This window comes from Excalfactoria chinensis, chromosome 21, assembly GCF_039878825.1.
Source record: "Excalfactoria chinensis isolate bCotChi1 chromosome 21, bCotChi1.hap2, whole genome shotgun sequence".
Lineage (NCBI taxonomy): Eukaryota > Metazoa > Chordata > Aves > Galliformes > Phasianidae > Excalfactoria > Excalfactoria chinensis.
The window spans coordinates 795,013-818,993 of record NC_092845.1 but is presented as its reverse complement, the minus strand read 5'-3'; the positions used below and the strand labels follow the sequence as shown (position 1 = coordinate 818,993).

General features: G+C 63.0%; 1 protein-coding gene across 13 annotated transcripts; it reads right to left on the bottom strand.

Moving 5' to 3' along the window:
- Window positions 1–63: 63 nt before the first annotated feature.
- On the bottom strand, window positions 64–22,793 carry PHLDB1 (pleckstrin homology like domain family B member 1). Of its 13 annotated transcripts, none has more exons than XM_072354923.1 (26): window positions 22,661–22,793; window positions 20,717–20,815; window positions 19,842–19,965; window positions 19,515–19,685; window positions 16,690–16,815; window positions 13,776–15,019; window positions 11,899–12,132; window positions 11,693–11,830; window positions 11,471–11,608; window positions 9,055–9,183; window positions 7,584–7,739; window positions 7,343–7,453; window positions 6,992–7,081; window positions 6,327–6,449; window positions 5,464–5,601; window positions 4,722–4,877; window positions 4,136–4,300; window positions 3,683–3,799; window positions 3,474–3,576; window positions 3,120–3,164; window positions 1,790–2,081; window positions 1,161–1,251; window positions 910–1,056; window positions 556–775; window positions 379–464; window positions 64–298 (listed from the first exon to the last, which is right to left on the bottom strand). In XM_072354923.1, exons 2-26 carry the CDS (start codon window positions 20,774–20,776, stop codon window positions 158–160), a joined length of 4,545 nt encoding a protein of 1,514 aa, XP_072211024.1. In that variant the 5' UTR covers window positions 20,777–20,815; window positions 22,661–22,793; the 3' UTR covers window positions 64–157. The 13 variants fall into 13 exon arrangements, with proteins under 13 accessions (XP_072211024.1, XP_072211019.1, XP_072211021.1 ...); XM_072354918.1 differs by lacking the exon at window positions 22,661–22,793 and adding an exon at window positions 22,142–22,298; XM_072354920.1 differs by lacking the exons at window positions 3,120–3,164; window positions 22,661–22,793 and adding an exon at window positions 22,142–22,298.
- Between the last annotated feature and the right edge of the window lie 1,188 nt (window positions 22,794–23,981).

Here is a 23,981-nt window from a genome sequence, read left to right as displayed (position 1 = left end):
CTGGCGGCCGGAGGACCCCGCCCCCCCCCCGGCCCCGCGCCGCCCGCTCTCACATCTCAGCGCTCTGACGCGATTCCAGTACATTGTTTTTAAAAAGTTAACATAAAAAAACACAAAAATCCCGCTCCCGCCGAGCTCTGCGCCGCGCGGCCGGCCCTCAGTTCATGAACTGCGTGTAGCCCTCGGCCCCCGTGACGATGACGTCCATCCAGATGCGCATGGCCTCGGCCGACGGGGCCACCATGAAGTAGAGCCGGTCGTGGGTCTTGACGCAGAATGTCAGCGCGGGGTTGGGGCTCTGTGAGCAGAGAGCGCAGGGTCAGCTCACGGCCGTGGGCTGGACCCCTCCGTCCCACCCGCGTCCCGTGTCAGCCTCACCTTGGCGGCGCTGCGGAGGTGGTCGTAGTACACCTCCTCGATGGCTTGGAAGTAGATGACGCCCTTCAGCTTCGTCTCGTGTTTATCTGAGGGCAGCGATGTTAGTGGGGGCGTGGGGAAGGGCAGCACGGCCACCAGGGAGCACAGCCCGGCGCCGGGACACGCGCGGGGACTCACCCACGTAGTAGGAGACGGTTCGCTTCATGCGGTCAAAGACAAACCAGCGCTTCTTCCAAGACTTGATCTTGCCCCCCATCTTGACCAGGTATCCCTTGCACATCTTCTCTGTCAGGATGACGTGGTAGCACGTGTCCACGCTGTGCCCCGACGACTCGATGTGCAGCCGCAGGTCAAAATCCTCCTTGCGGATGGGGAGGTATCGCGTCAGAGGCCGAGCCTGGGAAAGCAACACCGTGCTGCAAACCCCGCTGTGTGGGCGACGGCACTGAGCACCCAGTGGCACGTCCCTGCCCGGGGAGGGACACCCAGCATCCCAGGAGGAGCCGAGAGCTCTGTCCCGCAGCCCTGCACCTGCGAGAAATGCTTCTCCCGCATCTTGACCTCCTTCTCGACCAGCTTCTGCCGCCGGGCCGTCTCGTCCTGCAGTCGGCGCTCCAGCTGCTCCCGGCGCCGCCGCTCGTCCTCCAGTGCCTGTCGGCGCAGCTCCATCTCCCGCTCCTGCGAGTGCAGAGCTGCTCAGGCCGCTGGTTTGGGAACCCAACGGATCAGGGACGCAGCCCCTGCCCTGCTCCCAGCCCGCTCCCAGGGGTGCATTTGCTCACCCGGGACTCCATGAGCCGGGACTTCTCAGCATGTGCCTCCTTCAGCATCTTTTCCATCTCCTCTATCTTCCCTGCGTCCATCCCGCTTGCGCTGCAAGACAAGCACAGCTGCCATCCTGCGGATGACTGAGTGCCACTGGGTCAGCACACCCCCAAAGCACGACTCCTGCTACCCTGCCTGTGCTCGGGGCTGGCTCAGCACAACTCGATGCTGCTGGAGGCACTGAGGACGCAGCAGCAAAGCCCCAATGCTTGACGGGGGCAAGGACAAGATGGCAGGCTCCATCCCTCCAACAGATGCCCCAAGGGTCAGCCCTGCAGAGTTGGTGCTGGCAGAGGCTGCAGGTGAGCATGGGATGGAGGATGGTGCCATGAAGGTGTCACAACAGCTTGCAGCGGGCAGCTCTCATGCAGCACTCAAGCCCCTCCTAGCACAGTGCAGCAGTGACAAAGAGCCCCTCCGTACCCCCTTGTCTCTGCAGAGTCAGGCTGTGCCCCTCAGGTGTGAAGGGAATCCTGGCTCGGCAGGTAGCTGCAGTGCCTATGGCAAGGACTCTGGGCTAAAGAAGACATGTAGCCTGCACTCCTGCACTGCTCAGCCTAGGGGCTAGAGCCAGCCCCAGGATTACCTGGACATGTTATCAGGCGAGCAGGCTGAGTTGTTGCCTGTGGAGATGCTGGTCTCCATGCTGTCCGAGCTCTCCAGGCTGAGGGTGTCATATGCGTGGTCCAGCTCCTCGGCCCGTGGGCCTGCACCGTGGGCGTGGTGGTGATGGAGGATGGAGTGATGCATGAGAGGAGGGTAGGAGGGGGGAAAGGGGGACTGCCCGTGCAAGGCTTCCCACTGTGACTGAGCCTCAGCTGCTGCTTTCTGCTTCAGCTCTGCCAGGCGCCGCTTCTGCTCCTCAATCACCTGCTGACCTGCGCCCCAGGAAGAAGGAGAGAACAGGTCAGCAGGCAGCTGTGGGCCTGCAGGCTCTGCTGCCTGAGCATGGAAGGGCCCAGAGCTGCTGCAGTGGAGTGCTGTGCTCAGAGTTTGCTGCAGCCCGGCTCAGGGCTGTCCTCAAGAGCCTGGCTCTGGCTCTGCAGCAGCACTATGCCTTGCTGAGCACCACATGCAACAGGTGTGCACAGACTGTATCCAGTGGGAGCTGCACTCCTGGCTCAGCATCCCTGGGAGTGACAGAGGGGTTGAGGTTGGGCAGGGGGAGATGGAGGTGGGCTGCAGCTGTGGCTCTGGTGTATGAGCAGTAGCACCTGTCAGGAGGAGCTGGGCCCAGGGCTCAGTGAGAGATGGTGCCCTGATACTGGCCCTGGTACATGGAAGGGCTGGGAGGTCCAACCCAGCATCCACACCCTGTTGTGCTCACAGCTGCCAGAGCTGTGGCAGCTCCCCCAGTGCCCCTCTCCAGGCGCAGGGCTGACATGCAGCACAGCCCTCCCCAGGGACACGCAGCAGCCACTGCTCCAGGTCAGCAGTTGGCACAGGGCCCTGCCTGTGCTCGACACACGCAGCGGAGGCAGCCAAGGGGCGCATGCGTCAGGCTGGCAGGAGCAGGCTGGCAAAGCATTGGCAGGGGAACAGCCTGGGACTGTGCCCGCCAAGCCCAAAGCCCCACCTTGGGGAGCAGCAGCTCTGGCCTAAAGAATGCTGCAGAGAGGTGCTGGCCATGGCGCAGCCCTGCAGCATGCCTGCTCTCGCCTCTTGTCCCAGAGGCACTGTCTGTCCATGCAGCACAGCATTCAGGAGGATGAGGCAAAACCTGGGCTTCTCTTAGCTCCTGTGTCATGCAGACTGCCCTCAGGGATTGGTGAGTTTGTCCATAAGCAGACACTGACAGGCACCCTGGGGTCCTGGATAGCCATGCCCCCTCGCCATACACGCAGAAGGTATCAGCAAACAGCCATGCTTCTGCCTTGGGGCTACTCTAGGCAATCCAAGCTGCTCCACGTCTCTACCTGGTACATCGCCTGTCTGCAAGGGCTCTGCTGGGAGCGGGTCGGCTGGAGTTGCACCGTCAGGATTGAGGGAAAGGGAGAGAGAGGGGAAAAGCGAGAGACTGTGAGCAAGTGTGCTGTGTCCTGCTGGAGCCTGGCTGCTGCCTCCAACCATGCTGCCCACAGGGCCCTGGCTGATCCCGCTGCCCTTGGCTAGGTAGGAAAGGGACATAGCCAGATTCCCTCCTCTGCCAAGCTGTGCAGAGAAACTGGACCACCACCACAGTCTGGGCTGATCTGTGTGGCTGGGAAGAAAAGCATGCTCAGTGGGAGCACAGTCCCATGGAGCTGTGGCAGTGCGGAGCTGGCACTCACCCTTCTGCTGCAGGGCCAGCTGGCGCTTGGTCTCGATGTCCTGCAGTGTGGCTGCCAGGTTGCGTGGCAGACTGCCTGCATGGCTCGGGGCATGCAGGGGACCCTGGGGCAATACAATGTGTGTTGAGCACCACCCCATGCACTCAGGATGGGGCTGGTGTCGGGCAGCAGCTGCCCTGCATGGGGTACAGCTCCCACCATGGCCATACCTTGGGTGAGGGGCTGCGGCCCAGCATGGAGATGTTGAGCTGTGAAGATGATGGGGTGCCACTCTTCATCCGAGGGGTGAGGGCACCACTGTCACCCTCCATTTTGGCACGATAAACCTGGGCACAAAGATGCAGAGGTGAGAAAGGAAAGTGAGGCTGCAGATTCCCACATCGGACTGAGAGCTTCAGCTCCAACATCGGTACCAGCTCCCACACCACTCCTGCCCTGTGCACACTGCTCACCCTGACAATGGCCTTGCCACAGTGACAGCTGAGGCACCAGCACAGAGTGGTGCTGGAGGGAGTGGTCCCGCAATGCTGCAGGCTCCAGTACCCAGCTGAGCACCTGCCAGCTCCCCTGGCCCATAAGCCTCCCCCAGTACAGTGGCACCATGCAGTCCCCAAGGCCTGAGTCGTAGCCCCATGCAGCTGCAGGGGGGAGCAGGGCATTACCTGGAGAGGTTTTTGAGAAGAGTGAGTTTTAGCTGGAAGTGGAGGAGGGGAAGAAGGAGGAGAGACAGGGGAAGAGGTCTCAAAGCCAGCCATGACCTCCTGGTACCACTTCTCTAAATCAAGAGCCGGGAGCCTTACTGGGCCCCCTGGAAGCTGCTTCTCCATCTGAAGAAACACCGCATGAAATGGGAAGGACAGACAGAAACACAGAGAAAGGAGCAAACATAAACAGAGAGAGTGAGAGGCCAGAGCATCACTGCCCTGTGTGGTGCTTGGCCCCAGGTAGCAGAGGCATGGCAGGTGAGGTGCAGACCCCAGAGACCCCGGTGACCACTAGATGAGCCCTAGAAGCTCCAGGACACTCCTGCTCCTCAGCAGCCCAGCACCATGTGCCAGGCAGAGCTCAGGTTGCTGCCACAGAGGTAGCAGAACAGCAAAGGCAGCAGTGGGGCTGCAGCTCATGGTGTTGTTGGGGCTGTTTCAGCAGCACCCCCAGGCATCCTTTCTGGATGTTCCCCTCAACCTGCCAGCACTCCTCTCTACCCAGGGACTGCTTGGGGCATAGGGAGGGAAACGGGACACAAACCTCTGAAGAGATGGAGGGAGGAGAGAGAGCCGGCAGAGGAGGAAGAGGAGCGCAGCCTGAGGATGAAGGAGCTGGAGGGGCACGGCCCAGCGGGGATCCAGCAGGGGCACCACTGACGCTGCCCAGGATCCCTGAGAGCTGCTCAATGGTCACGTACTGGGCAGAGAGAAGCAAAGTGAGCCAGGAGAAGGGCTGCAGGCCAGGACAACCAGGCAGAGATAGTCACAGAGGAATTGCAATGGGGACTAGCCCTCAGAAAAGGTCTCAGCATCCCCAGGAGAAAGGGAAGCAGGTGGTGATGCTGATGCTGCAGAGCTCAGAGCATGGATCTCAGACGTCCCTTCTCCATTCCCTCATCATGCCCCCAGCCCAGGCACCACACAGCATGGACAAAGCTCTGCTCCTCCCTGCTCCGCATCCTCCCTGCATAGGAGTGGTGACCACAGCCTGAGAGATCCCCAGGGCCAAAAGGCAAAGGGCTGCCACACTGATCCACCTGCTCCCTGCTCTGCTCCTGAGCCCTGCTCCAGCACCCAGAGGGCAAACCCTGCACAGAGCAGACAAGAAGCACTCCCTAACAAGGCTGGGTTGCTCCCACCGCTCTTCCCTGCTCAGCTGCAGCAAAAGGAATTGCCCAGCATAGAGAAGAGGTGAGGTCTGAGCACCGGGCGCAGGAGGCGGCCACATGGCCAGCCCACAGCAGCCCCAGGCAGGCAACCCGAGCATGCTCTGGGGCGGGTACCTCGTTGGCTGCAGGGGGCACAGCAAGCAAGAAAGAGCGTTGAGCAGCAGCGGGAGCAGCAGCAGAAGCTTTAGTGTCCAGGCTGGAGCCGTATGCATTGCTGTAGAACCTGAAAACGTCAGACAGCCTCATGTACTCCTAGAAATCCACGGTGGAGAAGGAGGAGAGTTAGACCCATGTGCTGGCCTCATGGCACTGACCTCAAAACAGGAGCAAACCTCCCCATGCACACACACAAACCACCGCCAGCAGCCAAGCCCTTCCCTGCCTGCTACTGTCCCCTTCTGAAGCTACCTGAAAGCAGGGCTGGGTGTCCCAGCACACTGCCTTTCTGCTGCTTTACATGCAGCAGCACCAACATGTGATAGGGACAGAAGACTCCAGCCTGCACTGCCTTGACTTCTCAGCCTGAGCCAGGGGTCCCCAGGATCCCCAGGCACAAGCCCTCCATGGCAAGATGGCTACATGGCAATAGGAGGTGCCTCAAGCTACCCCAGAACCACTGTAGGAAGGCAGCTCCTTAGCCAGTGCTAAGCAAAGGCGAAAAGCGGGGCATCCAGACTGCATCAGGAATAAAGCAGATGGCAGCAGCTCAGCACCAGCTGAGCTGGATATAGCCCAGAGCAGAAGGAGTGTGGCAGGGACAGGCAGCTGGTGTTACCAAGCTCAAGTGCCAGACTTGAAGAATCTGGGGAAGAACCTGGCTGCCCCACCTCGGCTTGCTGCTACAGGGTGTGACATGCTGCTCCAAGGCATCATTAAGGGTCTGGCACCCACCCCACTGCCAACAAGGATATCCATACACAGGCTCAGCCCACCCTGCACAGGGCAAGCACGCAAGCACATGCAGTTAGTGCCATTACCTCTTGCATCTTGGGGTAGGAGTGGGCAGAAGGAGAAGCTAAGGAGGCAGCTGCTCCTACTGGGGGACTCAGGGGTTTAGTTCCCTCCAGCAGCTCATAAGGCTCTGAAATATGGAGGGTTTCCTGTGGGAAGGCAAAGATCACATAGGCGAGGCACGCAGAGGCAGAAGGCTCACAGCAGCAGCAGCCCCCATCCCCAGGTAGGCAGCAGGACCTTGAGGCACGAGGGCACCCCACCATCCTGCACCACTTCCCTGCAGCAGCAGGCTGGGAAGCACTGCAGCCCCAACTTGATCAGAGCCAGACTGGAAGGTGCTCTGCAGCTGTGCTATGCCTTCTCCTGAGGGCACTCTGCCCCTGCCACACCACCTGCTAACAACACGGTCTCACTCCGAGCTTCTGCAGCATCTCAGCAGGCTGACAGGGGAGATGCTGCTGCTCCCAAGCCCATCTCTGTTGCATTTCCCTCCCTCCCAACTTGATGACAGTCCCCGAGGCCCACGGACAAGCCTGGAGTGGTGCAAGTGCCCAGCTTCAGACAGATAGCACTGGGCAGGAACTGCTGCAGACACAAACTGCAGTGTCCCAGGCTTGTCCCTAGGGGTGGGAGCAGCTCAGCATGGAGGAGAGCAGCTCTCAGGACAGTACCCCATCTCCCCAGTTACCTCTTTGAGAGCTGAGGACATCTTGGGGAAGCTCCTGCCACCTGTGACAAGCTGGTACCGTCTCTCCAGAGAAGCAAGCTTCTCCTTCTCCTGAGCACACAACAAGAAGAACAGAGAGAGGAGGAAGGTTATCATCATACAGTGGCCAGGCCCCATCTCACACCCTAACAGCCAACCTGCTGCAAGAGGAGGCAGGATTCCCTCTCAGCCTAATCAGCAACACATGCAGGCTGGGATGCTGCAGTGACCTGTGACCCCCTGGGAGCACTTTGCACACTCCTGCTCCCGTGGTGGAAGCATGCAAGGCCAGGGATTGTGTGACAACCCTCAGGCCCTAGATGTGGGCATTACCTTCTGAAGGAGCTGCAGGATGTCATTCCTCTCCTGGGCCAGGCGTTCGGCCTCCTGGGCGCTCTGCAGCCGGATCTGAGCAGCCTGAGCATCCAGCGCAGCCACTCGCTCCTGGGGATGGGCAGGGGTTGAGCTGACCGCAGGGGAAGCTCAGTAACGTGGCTGGGCTGGGGACAAGGGGTGCTGGGGACATGGGGAGCTGAGAAGCAGCTCATATGGGACGGCTGCCCCGTGTCCCTACCTTCCTGCGGGCGATGCTGCGGTGGTACTCGGCCCTGCTCTGCAGGAGCTGCTGGCTCCGTGTCTCGCGCTCCTCTTCCAGCCGGCTCTCCCTTTCCAGCTGCTGGAACTCCAGGTCCTCAAAGAGCTTGGTTTCCATCTCCAGGGCCTCTGCGTCCTTCAGACAAACAATGAAGTGGCCGCTCACTCCTTTGCCTCAGGGAAAAGGTGGTGGAGGAGGCACTGGGCACAGATCCCATGGGATGAGCTGTTCGCAATGGCTGGGAGCTGCATCCAGATCAGCTGCTTCCACCTGACCCCATCCGGCCCAGGGCCACGCTCTGCCAGGCTGCAGAGCCAGAAAATGCACTGTGCCAGCAGCATCACCATTACCAAGCAGCACGCAGGGAGCAACGCAAGCACCCATATCACCAAGCTGATGACAGATCCACTACAGACCATCACCACAACAGACGAATGCCCTCGGCCCCCCAGCCTTTAAATAACAGTGGCACCCTGGGATGCTGGCACTCAGCTCAGGGTCTGCAAACACCAGCCTGGTAGGGCTCTCACAGCGAGAACACACATCCCATGCCCCAGGAATGGGACCACCGTTGCTCTGTGGCCACACAGAGTGCAGCGCATGCAGGGCAGCTGCTGGGACTCCCACACACCAGGACCACTGAGCACCCCTGAGCATCCCAGCACGCACCGCAGGCAGCACCTGCTGTCACCCAGACCAATGTCAAACGCAGGAGCATCCACTACCAGCCTGGAAAGGGGACGCAAGCAGCTGTGAGCTAGAGTTGTGCAGCAAGGGCTGCTCCAGCCACAGGCTGGGGAGAGCCAGCGGCTACTGAAAATACCAGATAATGGGAAAAAATGCTGCAGATCGACGCTAACATAAACTGACAGGGCTGTGTAAATAAACGCTCGCAGGAAATAGCTGGAAGCACACACACACAGGGACATGGAGCTCCTTGGGGCTCCCCTCTCCAGAGGCAGCTTGGAGACGGCACCCGGGGAGGACAGGGACCAACTCCCACAGGCAGTGCCCAGCTGGACACACGGACACAGCGACGCCTGCACACCCTGGAGACGCTCAGCATCCAGGTGCAGAGCACTGCAGCTTGTGGGCGGGCGGGCAGGGCGCAGCCCGGCTCTCTCAGCCCACGTGTGGGGCAGATCCCATTGCATGGGGTCAAGGAAGACCCCAAGAGAGGACACCACGCTCAACATGGGGCTGTGCTGTGGGGCACAAGGCTCCTCCTCGGCATGCTTGGGGTGGGATCCGTGCTCGTGCCCTGCCCGGTCTGGAGCCAGCACCGTGCCATGGGGCCGGGTGAGCGGCAAGCTTACCGACACGGCGCCAGCCTCCTCCGGCCCGGCTGCGATGCTCTCAGTGTGGCCCCAGCTGCCAGGGAAGAGCTGGCCTAAGCTGGAGCGGAGGGAGGTGGGCCATGGTCCGGGAGGGGTGGGGGTGAGACACTGACCCTTCGCATCTGCTCCCGCAACTGCTCCCGCATTGACTCAGGGCAGTTATCAAGCTGGCTCTTCGACTCATTGTAAAGCGCCCGGAGTTTCTCTAGCTCCTTCCTTTCAGCATCAACCTTTGCCCTTTCCTGAATTAGGGGAGAACAAAACAGAACAAAAACAACAAAAAACAAACAAACAACAACAAAAAAAAAAAAAAAGAGAGAAAACACACTTCTCAAATCCACGCCATGCAGAAGCTGCAGGATTAGACAGGGGTCAGCCAGAAAGGGGCATTTACTGAGAGACTGAGAGAGCAAAAGCTGTGAGAACCCTGGGCTAGGCAGCATTACAGAGGTTATGACCAACCCTGGACCTCTGTCTCATGTTTCCATGCCAAAGACTTAGAGGCAGTGGAAAGATCAATGTTGACCTGGCTTTGCAACATGTATTAAGTCATCCCAATCCTGCACACTGCCATCAAAGGGCTCCAGGAGCCACTGAAGGCCCCTGCTTTATCACACAGCCACCTTCACAACCACCACCAGAGCCGTCTGTTAACGTGCCCAGATCCCAGGGTGCTGTCAGCCAGAGCAGCTCCAATGTGCAGGTGATGTGGCTGCTGTGCATCTCAGCAGCAGCGTGGCTGCCCTACAGGACGACAGGAGACCAAGGTCCACGCTGTTCATGTGGAGCTGCTTGGGCTGTTCTTCAGCACGTTAGTGGCAGGGCAGATGCACAACAAATGCTTGTTTCTGTCCACAGTCTGTGCAGCCAGGGACACCTGGCTGGCATGGCACCATATGTAACCCTGGTTCGAGCAGCTGAGAGCAGAGAGCACAAAAAGGATCGGGAGTCCCAGCCTGCAGGCACTCAGCCAGGACAACCCCCTGGCACATCAGACTGTGCACTGCTGCATTTTTGTGCATTGCTCAAACAAGGAAAGCCCCATCCCTGCTGGGACACTGCTTAGAAGTCCCAAAAATTCCTGCAATCCTGGGAAGGAATCTTGCCCGTCAGTATTCTGCCTCAAGGTGCTGTTTCACAAGTGCCTTTGCTTGCTTGGCTTCTGCTGGATTTGCTGCTGCCCAGCACTCAGGTAACAGCACCGTGTTGTCTGTGTATGTGCCTACACCGTTCCCTTCTGAGGACTGTCCTTGCACACCACAGCAGCCACATCTCAGTGGCAATTGCTCTGGTGGCACCAGCGTGTCCCACAGCTGTCCCTGCCCTTCTCCTACCCAGCACTGCAGACACATCACCTCAGGGAGGTGATTCCTGCTCCCTCCAGCACAGGAGCACTGTGAGCTGAGGGCATCCCTGCCTCCTGGGCACAGATATGGGGGCAAAGCAGACAGAGGATGCAGAGGAGGATGGGACGTGCTGCTGCCCCATGCACCGGGACTGGCTGTGAGTGGGGAGAGCAGAGGTGTCAGTGGTTAGCGACAGCACTCAGAGCAGCCACTGTTAGAGCCAGTTAGTGCAGACTGAATAGGAAAGCAGGTGGTTAAGTCAACTGAGACTCTGGGAATGGGGCTTCTTTTTGCTCCTCTCCTAGCACTGCACAACGCAGTCTTTCACTACAGAAAACGCCTGCGAATGGTCAGAAAATCAAAAATAAACCACAAATCCCCAGTGCTGCAGCAGTGCTGCTGGGATGTGCTGGTGGCAGCTCAGCCCCACACAGCCCCAGTTACACACAGGCACTGAACAACGCATATTGGGGTCTTACAGCCTGAAACCATCACAAGGAGGTGAGACGTGGTCTGCCCTCCCACCAGGACTGCAAAAAGAATCCAGGCCCAGGAAGGCTTATGGCAGGAGTGCACCCTGCAGCGAGTTCCTGGCCAAAGCTGCAAAATGCTCAGAAAAGTGACCCGGCCACCTCCAGCAAGATGGATGCTCAAGCAGTCACCACTGCTGTGCGTGACCAAAGCATCCTGATGGGCAGCAGAGCCTGCTGCAAACCTCAGCCTGCAGGAAGACAGTGAGCTGGGCAGCACCAAGGCCTCATCGTCAGTGCTGGGGCAGCCCTGCAGCACCGAGCCTGCCAGCAAGACCAACAGCATGTCCCCAGCATCCTCTTCTGCCCTCCTCCAGCAGGCCTGGGGGACAGCACACTGGTCCCAAGCAGACAGACAGAGTCCAGCACAACATGAACTCAGAGAGAGGAGAGGGAAAGGCACTGCCAGCTCACTCGCCCACTCTTCTTCCTCCCTCTATGCACAAACACTGTTGCTCCCATTGCACATGAAGACGCCTGGGAAGACCCCATGGAGCTGACACAGCAGCTGTCACCGAATGCGTCTACAGACCTCAGCAACATTCCCCAGGGGAACACAGGAGAACCCCACCAGCATCAGCCCTGCATGTGGGCACCGGAGCAGGGGACAGCGTGTCACAGCCCCAAGGGGACAGCCCTGCCTTGGTGCTCACCTTGTCCCGCTCCTTCCGGATGCTGGCGTCCAGGCTGGAGAGCTTCTCCTGCAGCTGCTGCACCACCTCCTGCTCCTGCTGCAGCCGTGCTACCTCTGATTCCCGCTCGCCCTGCAGCAGTGCCCTCTCCATCTCTGCCTGGGGGGACACAGCAATGTCAGCATGGCTGCTCTGGCCCTCTCCACTACCCAATGCCTTCTTGGGTGCTGCCCAGACCCTCACCTCTTGTGATGTCTCCTGCAGCTGCTGCTCCAGCTCCTTGACGCGGCCCTTCAGCTCATCCAGGCGGCTGAACACACAGGCTCGCTCCTCTTCCAGCCGGTGTGCCTCCTTGGCTCGGGGTCCTGCCAGCTCCTCATGCTGCAGAGGGGGCAGGTCAGCACAGCACGGCACAGAACAGCACAGCCCAGCCATCCCCATCCCCTCACCTCGTGGTGTGTGCTCTCGGTGCTGCTGCACTCCTCCTTCAGGTTCTCTTCATCTGACCTCTCCAGGCTCTCCCTCTGCCGCAGCACACCCAGCTCCTCTGCAGCACGGCCCAGCCCTGCTGCGCTCCTCGGTGCCCGCCGGCCAGCATCCCCATGGCCAGGCAGCAGCTCGGAGCCATCCGTCTTGGTGTACTCAGCACAGAGGTTCAGGATGGTCTCCAGGCGCTGCCGCTCCTGCAGGGAGGTTTGTTCAGTGCAGACCTGCAGCACCCATCCCCATGCCCAACAGTGTCCCTCACCAGCATGGCTGCATGCATTGCTGCGGGGCACAGGGCTCACTGCTGTGCCTGGGGAGGGGACACAGTGCCCATCTGGCAGCAGGACACAAACACACAGACCGCAGTGTGATGGTGCCAGGGCCAACATCCCCACATTGAGGAAGGGAAACTGCTTCTTGGGGAGCGCTGCCAGCAGCTCACCACAACCACAGCAGCAGGACTCGGGCACTTCCCTGTTTCCCAGCAGCATCCCCTGTGTGTCACCCTGCCCTGTGTGTCCCACTCCCACGCACCCCGGGTCATCACCACCTCTGCACACAGGAAGCGCTTCCTCCAGCTCTGGGCACATTGCCCATGTTGGGAAGGTCCCAGCTGCCCTGATGGACTTCCAGAACTCTGTGCACCGGGGGCTGTGCTGCTCCATGCCCCAGCATAGTCCACTCAACCAGCCCTGGGCAGTAATCAGAGCGTCAGCCCACAGTGTGTGCAGCATGCCCAGGGCTGGAGACAGACTAATTACAGACAGCAGCCCCGGCTGAACACCGTGCTGCCTCTGCAAGGGGCTATTTCTAGGTGGTGATTCAGGCTGTCTGTGCCTGCTGTGACTCAGGACTGAGTAAACAGGGCTCCTGCTGCCCGTGCCACGGCATAGGGATGGACAGAGGGCAGGCAGCACTGAGCAGGGTTCTGGATGGCATCTGGGGAGGTGAACACAGATGGGGCTTCTGCAGGGTACCTCAAGTCCTTGAGGGTGTGGGTGTGCCAAACCATCAGCCCTCCCTGAGGAATAGCAGGTGGTACCTCACAGCAGCCACGGGCATCACTGAGTGCAACGCTAGCAGGGACACACATGTATCTCCTGCACTGCACACCCCACCTGGGTGAGCCATGGCCAGGCAGTGCTGCTCTGGCCCCAAGAAGCACTGCCCTGGTCCTGCTGCCCCTACAGTCCCCGGCTGCTCCCAGCAATCCACTGGGCAGCAGGGAGAGACAGATGCACAAGGCAAGCCCCACCCAGGCAGCTGCTCGCTCTATAAAAACTCTATCCCCATCCCTAAATATAGAGATGCAATGCCCACAGAGCCTCCCAGCAGTCACCAGCCGGGAACAGCATCTGCACACCATGCGCAGGCAGCCATCGTGTCCCTGCTGAGCCACAGCCCTGGCAAGGCACGCCTGCTTCACTTTGCAAACCCAGAGGCACTAAAAATTACACACCCACAACCAAAGGCAGCCGTGCACATCAGCACAACGCTGCCCCAGGCTGAGCCCATAACTTCCCTGGCTGCTGCAGGCAGAGGGGCTTGGTGCGAGGCAGCAGCTCCCCACACACCGGGGGCACCAACTGCCACTCCTGGCCATAATCTCTCCGGATAAACTCGAGCCCAGGAGCCTGTTCACATCATTCATAAGCTGCCGTCAGCAAAATCCCCAAGAGAAAAGGCCTACATTTTGAAAACAAGCTCAAAGCCGTTTGCAAAGAGACCGCCTCGCACTCACTGGAGCCGCCCCCGGCCCCTCCAACCCTTGGCTCCAGCTGCCAGTCCCGGGTCAGGTCTCCCTCCCGCAGCACGGAGCCCCCCGCGCCCCTCGGCTCACCAGGCGCTCCATCTCCTGCTCCCGCATCCGCTCCTCCCGCTGCCGCCGGTGATATTCCAGCAGGTCGTCCTCGTTGTCGCTGATCTCGGTGATGCTGTTCTTACGCTCCCGCACGCCCGCCGGCAGCCGCACGTCCCCCGAAAGCTTCCTCTGGGCGCGGGGGCTCTGCCGGGGGGAGGGCACGGCCAGGGAGCCCAGGCTGTGTGCGGGGCTCAGGCAGGAGCTGAAACTGGGCCGGCGCGTGGACGGCTCCGTCGACAGCGGGGACGAGGGGCTCCCGGCCCGGCTGCTCCTGCCGCCCGCGGGGCTCGGCTCCTCGTGGACCTTGCGCCTGGTTCGGGGGCTTCCAGGAACCTCCCTGCCCAGCCGGGGCTGCGGGGATGGGGCATCCGGGGCCGCCCGAGGGCTGGCGGCTCGGCGTGACAAGGACGGGCTGAGGGGCGGCAGCTCCCGCATGCTCTCCACGTTCCTCCGAGCTGCCCGCGGGCTCTCGGGGGGCTGCAGCCCACGGCCACTCGGGCTGCCGTGCGCCGACCCCGCGGCGTCCGGTAGAAGCCTGGGTGCGGGCTGCCGGCCGGGAGCGGGAGGGTCCCTCGGCTCTCGGAAGGGGCTGGGCGGCCGCTCCTGCAGGGCCGCCCGCACCCGCGGCACCGAGGAGCCCAATGTACGGGGGGCTGCCCGGGGGCTGCCGGGCGGCTGGGCGCGGGGACTGCCCGCCCTGTGCTCCCCGAGGGGCTGCGGGACCGCGGAGCCGTCCAGGGCACCCCGCCAGGCGCGGGGGCTCTCCGCCGGCCGAGCGTCACTGGGGCCCCCGTAGGGCGGCGGCGGTGGGCGCTGCGGAGGGGGCTGCACGGCGTGGTTGTAGCTGGAGGAGCGGAGTGGCACCACGGGGGGCACGGCCGGGCCTTGCTCCTGGCTGCTGGGCGAGTGGCTGGTGTAGCCGCCGCTGCTGGCGGGCGAGGAGAGCGGGGAGAAGGGCGGCGAGGCGTTCTCGTAGCTGGAGCCCCCCGAGGCGGCACCGGGGCTCAGTGGGGGGGACAGGAGGCAGCGCCCACCCCCGTTCACCATGGGGCAGTGCGGGGACTGCCCGCGGGAGGGCGGCTTCTTGCTGGAGGACACAGGATCCTCCAACACCAGCGAGTCCATGATGTCCTGCAAGTCCTTCTCGATGGAGCTCACCAGGGAGCTGTGGCTGGGCTCCCGCGCGGGCAGTTGGCGGCTGCCATTCACCATGGCCTCGGGCTCTGCGGGCAGACGTGGGAGTGGGCGTCAGAGCGGATAGGGGCACCATGCAGCCCTGCTCCTGCAGCCCCTGAGCGGCACAGCTCTGCGGACAGCCCCTCACCCAGCCCAGCTCCGCTTCACGCTGCCTTGCAGTGCTTGCAGAGGGCACACTGATAGGGCAGGAGATGGAGGCTGGCACCCAGCTGGCAGACCCAGTTCACTTCCATTAAACACTGTCTCCCCACGGTGCAAGGCTCCTGCCTGCAAAATCATATAGTGCACAGCCAGCCAGGAGGGCACAGGCATGCTGGCATGCAGCCTCCCTGCCTGAGCCCGGCTCGAGGCCGTGGTGTGTCTGGACACAGCTCTGCGTGCCACCGATGTGCCTGTCACTCAAAGGACACGCTAATAACAGCAGTGGCTGCTCCTGGACAGGACAGTGTCACTATGCTGGCACGGAGCAGCACCACATTGGTAGATCTTGAGCTGCCACAAGAGACAGGCAGCAGGCAAACACCAGCATGAGACCTGACACCGACCTGACCCCTGCTCCATGTGCACCAAGAGTGCATCCCTGCTGAGAGGGGCAACATCAGCCCCACGGGGCTGGTGGGACCCAGAGCAGCAGGCATCATCTCTGCACATGCAGTTCTGCCTGGTGTCACAGAGGAGAGAGATACAATCAGGGACCAGGAGGGCAGCAGCTGTGGGCAGGATGCTCAGGGGACACAGCTCCTCCTCATGTCCTCACCCCCTGTTCCCAGCTGTAGGGCCTGATATCTTCCTATCCCTCAGCACTGTGCACATGGCACAAATCATAACACAAGCTCACAGCATCCTGCCCTGTTGCTAAGCAGGGCACAGCTGCACAGACCCGAGTGCCTGGTGACTTCCAGCACCCACAGCATCCTGTGCCTGGTACCAGCTGCCACTGGGGAAGGGCTGGGGGCTGTCCCAGCACCAAGCAGGTCCCTGCCACCTCCTCAGTGGGGAGGGACCACATTGGGAGCCAGCCAGCAGCAAACATCACTGCTGAAAGCTCCAGCTGTGCCCTGCTCAGCACAGCCACGGGGACGGTGTGGGGATGGCACGTGGGAGCTGCCAGCCTGGATCAGCATAGGGCCTGTCAGATCCCCCTCCCTGGAGCCAGGCTGGAGGCAGGGACCTCGCGCCTCACAGACAGACACAGTGAGATAAGCAGCTGCTTCAATTAAGTGCTGCAACCAGGGAAACGGCCTTCGCAGCCTCCTTGTAGCCAGCCCTGCATGTAAACAGCAGCTCTCAGGCAGCAAGGGGGCCTGCATGCAGCTAACTGCCCTATGAACCTGGGCTGAGCGAGGACTGAGAGCTCTGCCCCAGCAGCAGCACAGCCCCCAGACCCACACACAGTAGGGGGCTCAGGTTGGGCAGAAACCTGTTACACTCTTCCCAGGCACCATTAATAATTAACAGACATCAGCATAACCACCAGGCTGAGTCATCAGCTAATGAAGGCGCCACAGAGCATCCATGAATGGGCATCACAGGAGTCCAGATCCCAATGTGATGCCGTGTGACCTTGCACAGCCCTGTACTCCCGCCCGTACCCAGCACAAGGTCAGGAGGATGTTTGCTGCAGGCAGCTTGCAGTAGGACTCTGGAGAGTCCTAACATCCCCACAGCCCCACCAGGATGTAGAAGGGCCACCTACTTGCTGGTAGTCCATATAGAGCCGCAGGGCTCCTGCCTCCTGCTGGGATCATGCTCTTCATCCACTTGGCCTCAGCGGGGTGGTTGAAGCGGAGGAAGGTCGCCTGGCCCAGGCAGATGGTGCACCCTGGGGAGAGAGGGGGTTCAGCTCCAGGCTGGGGGGGCACGGCTGGAATCCAGGTCACTGCCCACCATCCCCACAGCCGGGTGCATCCCGCATACAGGCACAGCTGGGGCCACGCACAGAGCAGGGCTGGCAGCACTCCAGTGCCGCCGCCAGCTGCAGACAAGACAGCTCCTGTCCGCTGTAGGAGAATGCTGCTTCTTGGCCCAAACCCGGAGCCTTCGCAGGGAAGGCTGCCGATTCGCCATCGGGGAGGAATGCAGGGATGGGAGCCAGGCTGCGCCAGCCCCAGGGAACAGCAGCAGAGGCTGCAGATGGTCCCTGCTGAGTGCAGGAGCTCAGACACTGCGCATCGCCGGGGGGACAGGCAGGGCAGTAGGGCAGGGTGGCACAGGGAGGGCAGGAGCCCCATCGAGAGCTGCATTCACTGCTCTGCCACCACCTGCATGCTGCTCAACGTGCAGCAGCGGGAAGTGCTGCCCACACCCACCCTGCAAGGGCTGTAAAAGGCGACTCAGAGGCACGCACCGGTGTGTGAAGACAAAAGCATCCGGAAGCCACGGTGCCAAAGTCCCACACGTGCACCAAGCGCAGGGTGCTGGGAGCGGGCGGCACACAGCCTTCCCCATGGCACAGCCGCCAGCCAGCACCATGCTGGTGGTGTGAGGCTCCTGTCTGGCAGCCGTGCTGCTGACACACCCCACTTTGAAGCTCCTCCAGGGCCTCAGGGAGAGGCTCGCTCCTCGCTGTCAGCCGCAGCTGAAAATCCCTTGCTGGAGGGGATGCATTTTTTGGAGCAGCTGAACTGGCAGCGCGCAGCCAAAGTGCAGCCCCAGCCTCAGCCCCAACAGAGCAGGTGGGTCCAGATGGAAGGAGCTGGGCCGGGAAATCCCCAGGCAGGAGGTGGGAAGGGGAGTGCGGAACACATCCAAGGATCACCCTATGCCAGGTATGGGGGAGCAGAAATAACAGGAGAGCACACGCCGACCCCAGGTCCCACCAGGGAACTGGCAGAGGGCAGCCCGGTGCCCTCTGTGACACCAACACGCGGATCAGCTCCAGGCAACACAGATTGCACCAGGTTAAGAGAAGCCCTGCACGTGTTGGGTTCAGCCGGCAGAGCTACGCAGCACTCCGATGTGTCCCCGTGCAGATGGGCCCGACTCTGCCATGCTTTCCCAGAAGCTGCTCTCTCCAGAGCGGTGGTCACCAACCTCCTTCCCCACGCCCTCCCATGGCCATCCCGAAGGAGCCGTGTGTGACGCCCAGACATTGCGGACACGGGGATGTCAACAGTGCCTGCACCCATCGCTCATCGGGTCCTTTTCTCCTCCGCCCGTGTGGCTTCCATTATCCGCCGGGGGGGGCGACCCGCTGCAAGACCCTGCCCTCCCGAAGCACCCAGCCGCCTCCTGCGGGGGGAGCGACGGAAGGTGCGAGGAACACCTCTCTGCAGCAGCAGAGGGACCGAACGGCCCCCGGCCCGGCTCTGGGGGGGCTGCGCATCGGCCGAGCTCCGCGGCCAGCAGCCCCTCCCCGCCCGGCGGTGCGGGAGCCCCCCGGCCCGCGGCTCCCGGCCCTTTGTGCGGCTTCCCCGCCCCGGGAGCGCCTCGGATAAATCACCGTCGCTAATGAGAGGCTGTCAAAGGAGCGCAGGATCCGGATTTCTAACTCCGGCGCAACCCGACACCGCGGGCGATGAATGAAATGGCGGATGGAGAAAGGCTCAAAGCAGCCACCGCTGTCGGAAGGGCCGGGCTGCCCGGAGCCGACCCCCCGCCCGGAGCCCCCCGCCCCGGCTGCCCACGGAGGCGCGGTGCCCGAAGCCCGACCCGGCGACAGCTCGGCATCGCCCCACGGCCCGCTCCCGACAGACGGATACCGACGGAGGACGATAAACGAGCGAGACGGCGCTGGCGGCGAGGCGACAGGCGGCAGCTCCGCGGGGCGCCGGCAGCCGGGGGCCGCCAAACAAAGCCCAGAACCGGCGCGGTGCCCTCCAGCCCCTCCCAGCGCCCTCCCCGTTGCACTCCCCGAGCCTCCGGGCACGGACACGCGTGACCATCCCCCCCACCGCCGCGCCGCACTCACCGAGCCCGAGCCGCCCGCTGGCCGCCGCCGCCGCCGCCGCCGCCGCCCGGGCAGCGGGAGCCGCACACCGGACCGCCCCGGGGAGGGGCCGCGCGGGCGGGGCGGCTCCGCTGGGCACGGACGGCGCTCCCGGCGCGGCAGCGTGGGGACCCCGGGAGCAGAAAGAGTGATTCACGGGCAGAATGGGCAGGCACGGAAAATGTGAGAGCGGCCGTGAGGAAGCCACCCGCCGAGCTCCGCCACTCGGCGCTGCCCGCGGTCGTGGCCGCTTGGGGTCCCCGATCCTCTCCCGGGGACCGCCCTGAGCTTCCCCCGCGCTCACAGAGGGGCTGTGGCGAGCCTGCGTGTTCAGCCCCTCCAGCCACACAGGGCCGTCTGAGTACCCGGGCCCTCTGCTCCTCGCACACATCAGCAACAGGTCTTGAGGCGGTTTTCTTCTGGAGCGAAGACAACCCCTAAAATGTGCCTCATCTCCAGCCAGGAGCTGCGGGTGCTGCACAGGCGGTGGCAGGACGGCTCCGGAGATGTGTGTGCTATCCGATGGCACAGCCGTGCCCAGAACGGCCGGATCCTGCCCAGGAGCTGCTAACAGCGATTATCCACAGCCCTACCTTGGGTGAGGCGCGTGGGCCGCTGGATCGTCACACCGTCGATGGTGCAGGCGTTGCCGCAGGGGTGCAGGGTGAGCGTCCCTCGCACGTTCTCGATGTAGCAGTGCTCAGGCGCCAGCCCCGGGCCCTGCAGGACGATGTCCTTCGCAGCCGTGCCAATCATAGTCCTCCCTAAAGAGAGAGGGAAGCTGAGCATCCCCGCTGTCCCGCGGTGAGATGAGCTCCCAGCCATGTCCATGGGGTCCCTGAGGAGCCGCCGCAGGCAGCAAGCAGCTACCTGGGTTGGGGTGCACCCAAAGTGGGGATGCTCCAGCAGTCAGCACTCACCTTCCTCCAGCGGCAGCAGTGTGATAGCCGTGCTGAGGCGGCCGCTGCCCAGGCTCACCAAGTGCGGCTTTTCTGTCTGCACCTTCAGCCCTTTGCCTGTGTCTATCAGGTCCAGGGGGCTGTTCTGCAAGGGTCAGAGCAGGATGGGTCAGAGCTGTGCGGCGCAGTGAGAAGGGGCAGCCCTCACACGTGTCCTGCTCGGCCCCTCGTGAAGCAAGTAGAGACAGAAGCCGCCTCTGTTCCTGCTGTGCACCACAGTAACAGGTCATAAATATTTACGGGCTCCTTATCTTTCCACGGCACAGGATGAGAAGGGAGGGGTGCACATAGAACCTGTGGCAACAGCCTGCTCCTCTGTGCTGCCTGCTCTGCCGCTCTCTGCAGCACCTCTCCTGCCAGCACCCATGTGCCCCCTAACACACCTGTGTATGTATGGCCATGCAGACAGAGGGGTGGAGGACAGGCAGGACAGACAGGAGGATGCAGACAGCCCAGGGCTCCTTCCCTCCCCTCCCATGCTGCCAACCCCGGAGATCTGCACCAGGAGTGTGCCCAGGTCAGGTCCCACAGGGAAGATCCCTGAGGCTTGGGCTGCTTCTAAGAGGATCCGAGGCAGCAGCCACTTAGCTCAATTGGCTTTACTGCCGATCCTGTAATAGGATTGGGGTGAGGAGTGGGTGAGGAGAGCATCGCAGCAGGGCTGGTGCAGAGGGGAAGGGCTCCTTGCTGCATTCCTATGCTCCAGCAGGGCTTCAGTACTGCCGTCACAGCCAGGACTCTCTTCCCCTCCCTGCACCCTGTGCCACTGAGGCAGGACCCTGCCACATGCTGGGGCAGAGCTGGTGAGCCCTGCCTGCCACAGCCCTGTGCCTCACCTGGATGATGGTCTGCACCCTGCGGGTCGGGCTGGTCGTCGTCCTGCTGGGAGCCTCCATTGTGTTTGCACGGAGGCGCCTGGCGATGTTGGGCACGGGCTGGGAGAGACAGAGGTGTTGATATGAGTGCCCGTGTGGGCACAAGCACACAGAGCTCTGGCTGTGCTGCAGAACACACACTCAGCTCCTGTCTCCAGCCCTGCAGCAGCTGCCCAAAGCTGATGTCTGTCCCTGCCCAGCAAGCACAGGCTCCAGCACCTTGGAACACTCGTATGCATGTTAATCATAGGTAGCAGCCACCACATTGGCACAACTCCACATATGCTGAAGAAAACAGACCCCACTACACACTGGGAGTGGTTGGCAGCTGGGTCCTTATGGCCACAGACAGACACAGCAGAGCAGCATCCAGCTGTTTGCAGCAACATCTGCCTTGTGCGCAGCAGCTCGCAGTGCAGCCCAGCACACCCACACACACCTGACTCCAGCACCCAGATGTGCCTTCGTCCCCATCTCTGCACAGACTGGCAGCATCCAGATTTGGGGTGCACAAGCTCAGTGCTGCATCCCCTCCCACTGTCAGTACCCAGAGCCAGTGGGGCAGCAGAGCCACGGCTGCCACTGTTCACCCCTTCGTGCAGCCCAGGGCTCTCCAGCTGTGCACTCTGCTTCCCACCCTATTCCTAACCCTCAAGAGCAGCCCCCAGCAGCAGGACTGGCCCACATGACGCACAGACACGGCACGAGGCCAGCAGCCACCCACAGCCTTCCTCTGCTCGGGGAGGAACCCGGCCCATGAGCGGTGATTTCCCTCTCCTGGTGCTCTCGCCGCTTGTTGTGCCGGGACGCTCTGGGGTTACTAAATTTACCGTCTGCTCCTCGCATCCCTCCCTTCCGCCCAAGCCTGGCTGCGTGCAGCTTAACCCTTCCTGGGCAGGCTGGTCCTGCCACGGGAGTGGGCTCACCCTGCTAGGGACCCTGGGCCAGCTGCTGCTCATGGTGACAGGGGTCCTCTCCCTCCCAGCCCCACAGCCTGTGCAGAGCAGCTGGGGCACGTGGGGTGCAGTGTGAGCCCTGGGCTCAGCTCCCCGCAGCAGCCCCACACCAGCATCGCTCACAGTGTCCCACGAGGAGAGGGACAGCACTCCCAACCCGGCTGGCCCTGAGCGCAGCTGCGGGGGCGAGCGGGCAGCTATTACACACCACGGAAAAAATGAAATGTTGGAAAACAGCAGGCGTCAGATTCAGGGCTGGGACGGAGCCCAGAATGCTCTACTCGACGCGAGGGCTCAGCGGGGCTGCAACAGCACCGTGCAGGAGGGCTGTTCCAGCTGACGGGCAGAGCACGGGCACAGCCCCTGGGTACCCGGGAGCAGCTCCACGGTCCCCATCGAATGCAGACAATGGGCCTCAGCTTTCCCTTACCTGCCACCCGGTCCTGGTGCGGGCGCTGAGCGGGAGCCTCTGCGGCAAAGTCCCCACGGCCCCGACATGCTGCCGGGGCTGCCTGCAGCTGCCAGTGCGCAGGGGAGCCACGCTCCCCAACATCGTGAGATCCCACAGCCCGCCAGCACCTTCGCCAGCGCCGAGGCCTCGGTACGATGTCCGGAGGAAAAGCCAGCGAGGGGCTGGGCTCCGGCATAGGAAGGGAGCGGAGCCAGGGTGGGATCCTGTGCGGGTGTTAACCCCTTCCCAGCACGGAGAGCTCCGCCGCACCGGCGTGCGGCTCCGCGGGGGGGAGACGGACCGGGGCAGCCCCGGCCTCGCCGCCCCTGTTGGGATATGCCCCCACTCCCGCCCACCACCTGCTGCACGACCCTACTCGACCTGCTGCCCTCCACTCCGTCACCCCTGTCGGACCCCAGCACGGGCTCCAGCTCTCCCCGCAGCCCACCCTGCTTAGGACGGCTCCATCCCCCCAGAAGCGCCCTGCCCGCTCCTCACCAGTTCCCGTAGAGGAGATGCCCGCCGGCCCCCGACCCTCCGCCTGCAGCGCAGCCCCCCGTCCCGCGCAGCCCCGCACACGCAGCCTCAGGCGGAGGAATGCGGGGCGGGAGTGCGGCCGCCCCGACCGGCGCCCCACCTCTGGCGCGGACAAGGCGGCCTTTCTTCTCCCGCCGCAGCCTGCTAAACACGCCGCTTGTTCCCGCCGTGGGAAGAGGCAGAGGCAGCAAATGCCAAAGGGTCGGGCTCAGTTACCGTCAAATAGCAAGCAGTCCCCGTGCCCCCTGCGTGCAGGGGCTGCCCTCGGGCCGCCGGCTCCCGGCACGAAGACAAAAGTCCCTTTCTTCCCCGTGCAGGGCCGAGGCCTCACCTGGGAGGACGCCGAGGCCCCTCCAACCCGTCCCCACCCAGCGGGCTGCGGGGCGACCCCACTACCGCAGCTGCTTACAGGGGAGCTCGGCCCACGGCTGCGCGGGGGGAGACACAGCAGAGCCGAGCCCTGCCTGCATGAAAACGGGGCCGGGAGCACCCAGGGTTCGGCCACAGAGGGGTGCCAGCCGTCGGGGGTCCGACGGCCGCGTGCGGAGCAGCGGAGCGCTGCGGGGTGGGACACAGAGGGGGACACCGCGCTCTCCCCGTGCACGCAGCACCGACCCCACGGGTCCGTCCTGCGGTGCCCGAGGGCTCTGCGCGTGGGGACGGGCACCTGGCAGCTCTGCCCCACCCTGGGGGAGCCCGGAGCAGCCCCTCCAGCAGCTGGGCCCGGTGCTCGACGTTCCGCCCGGCCGCTCGGATGAGTCAAGGGCGGAAACCGCGCAGCATCCACAGCCTCCGTCCAACTTGGCTGCCTGCTCCCAACGCAGCTGCTAACGCGCTCAGAGAGCTCTCACCCCTTCCCACACCCTCTGCCCCTGCAAACACGCAACCGGCGGCCTTCCGCAGCTGGAGAGGGCGGAAGCGGGGCGGGAGGGGGGTAGGGGGCATTCGGGGCCGCAGGGGCGGGGAGGGGGCCGCTTTCAGCCCGGAGCTGCCCCTCGACGCCGGGGTTCAGGGCGGGCTCATCTGGCGGAGGTGCGAGAGGGGAAAGCCGCCAGCTCCGGGCAGCGAGGTGCCCCGACGGACCCTGCGTGGGGCAGCCCCCTCCCCCGCCTCCCGTCCCACCCCGAGGGGGCGGCGGAGGCCGCATCGCGGTTGCTGGGGTAACGCAACGCACCCGGCAATAACATCGACATAAATCAGCCGCAAAGACATCTCCTGCGGGAGCCGAGGAATCCCGGCCGCGCCCGCTGAGCTCAGCGCTGCAGGGAGCGCTCCTGCACCG

Coding starts and splice junctions, on each gene's coding strand:
- PHLDB1 (XM_072354918.1), bottom strand. CDS start 22,264: ATGTTGGGGAGCGTGGCTCCCCTGCGCACTGGCAGCTGCAGGCAGCCC. Junction 4,301..4,721: donor CTCCCTCCATCTCTTCAGAG/GTTTGTGTCCCG, acceptor GTGTTTCTTCAG/ATGGAGAAGCAGCTTCCAGG. Junction 465..555: donor AACCGTCTCCTACTACGTGG/GTGAGTCCCCGC, acceptor CGCTGCCCTCAG/ATAAACACGAGACGAAGCTG.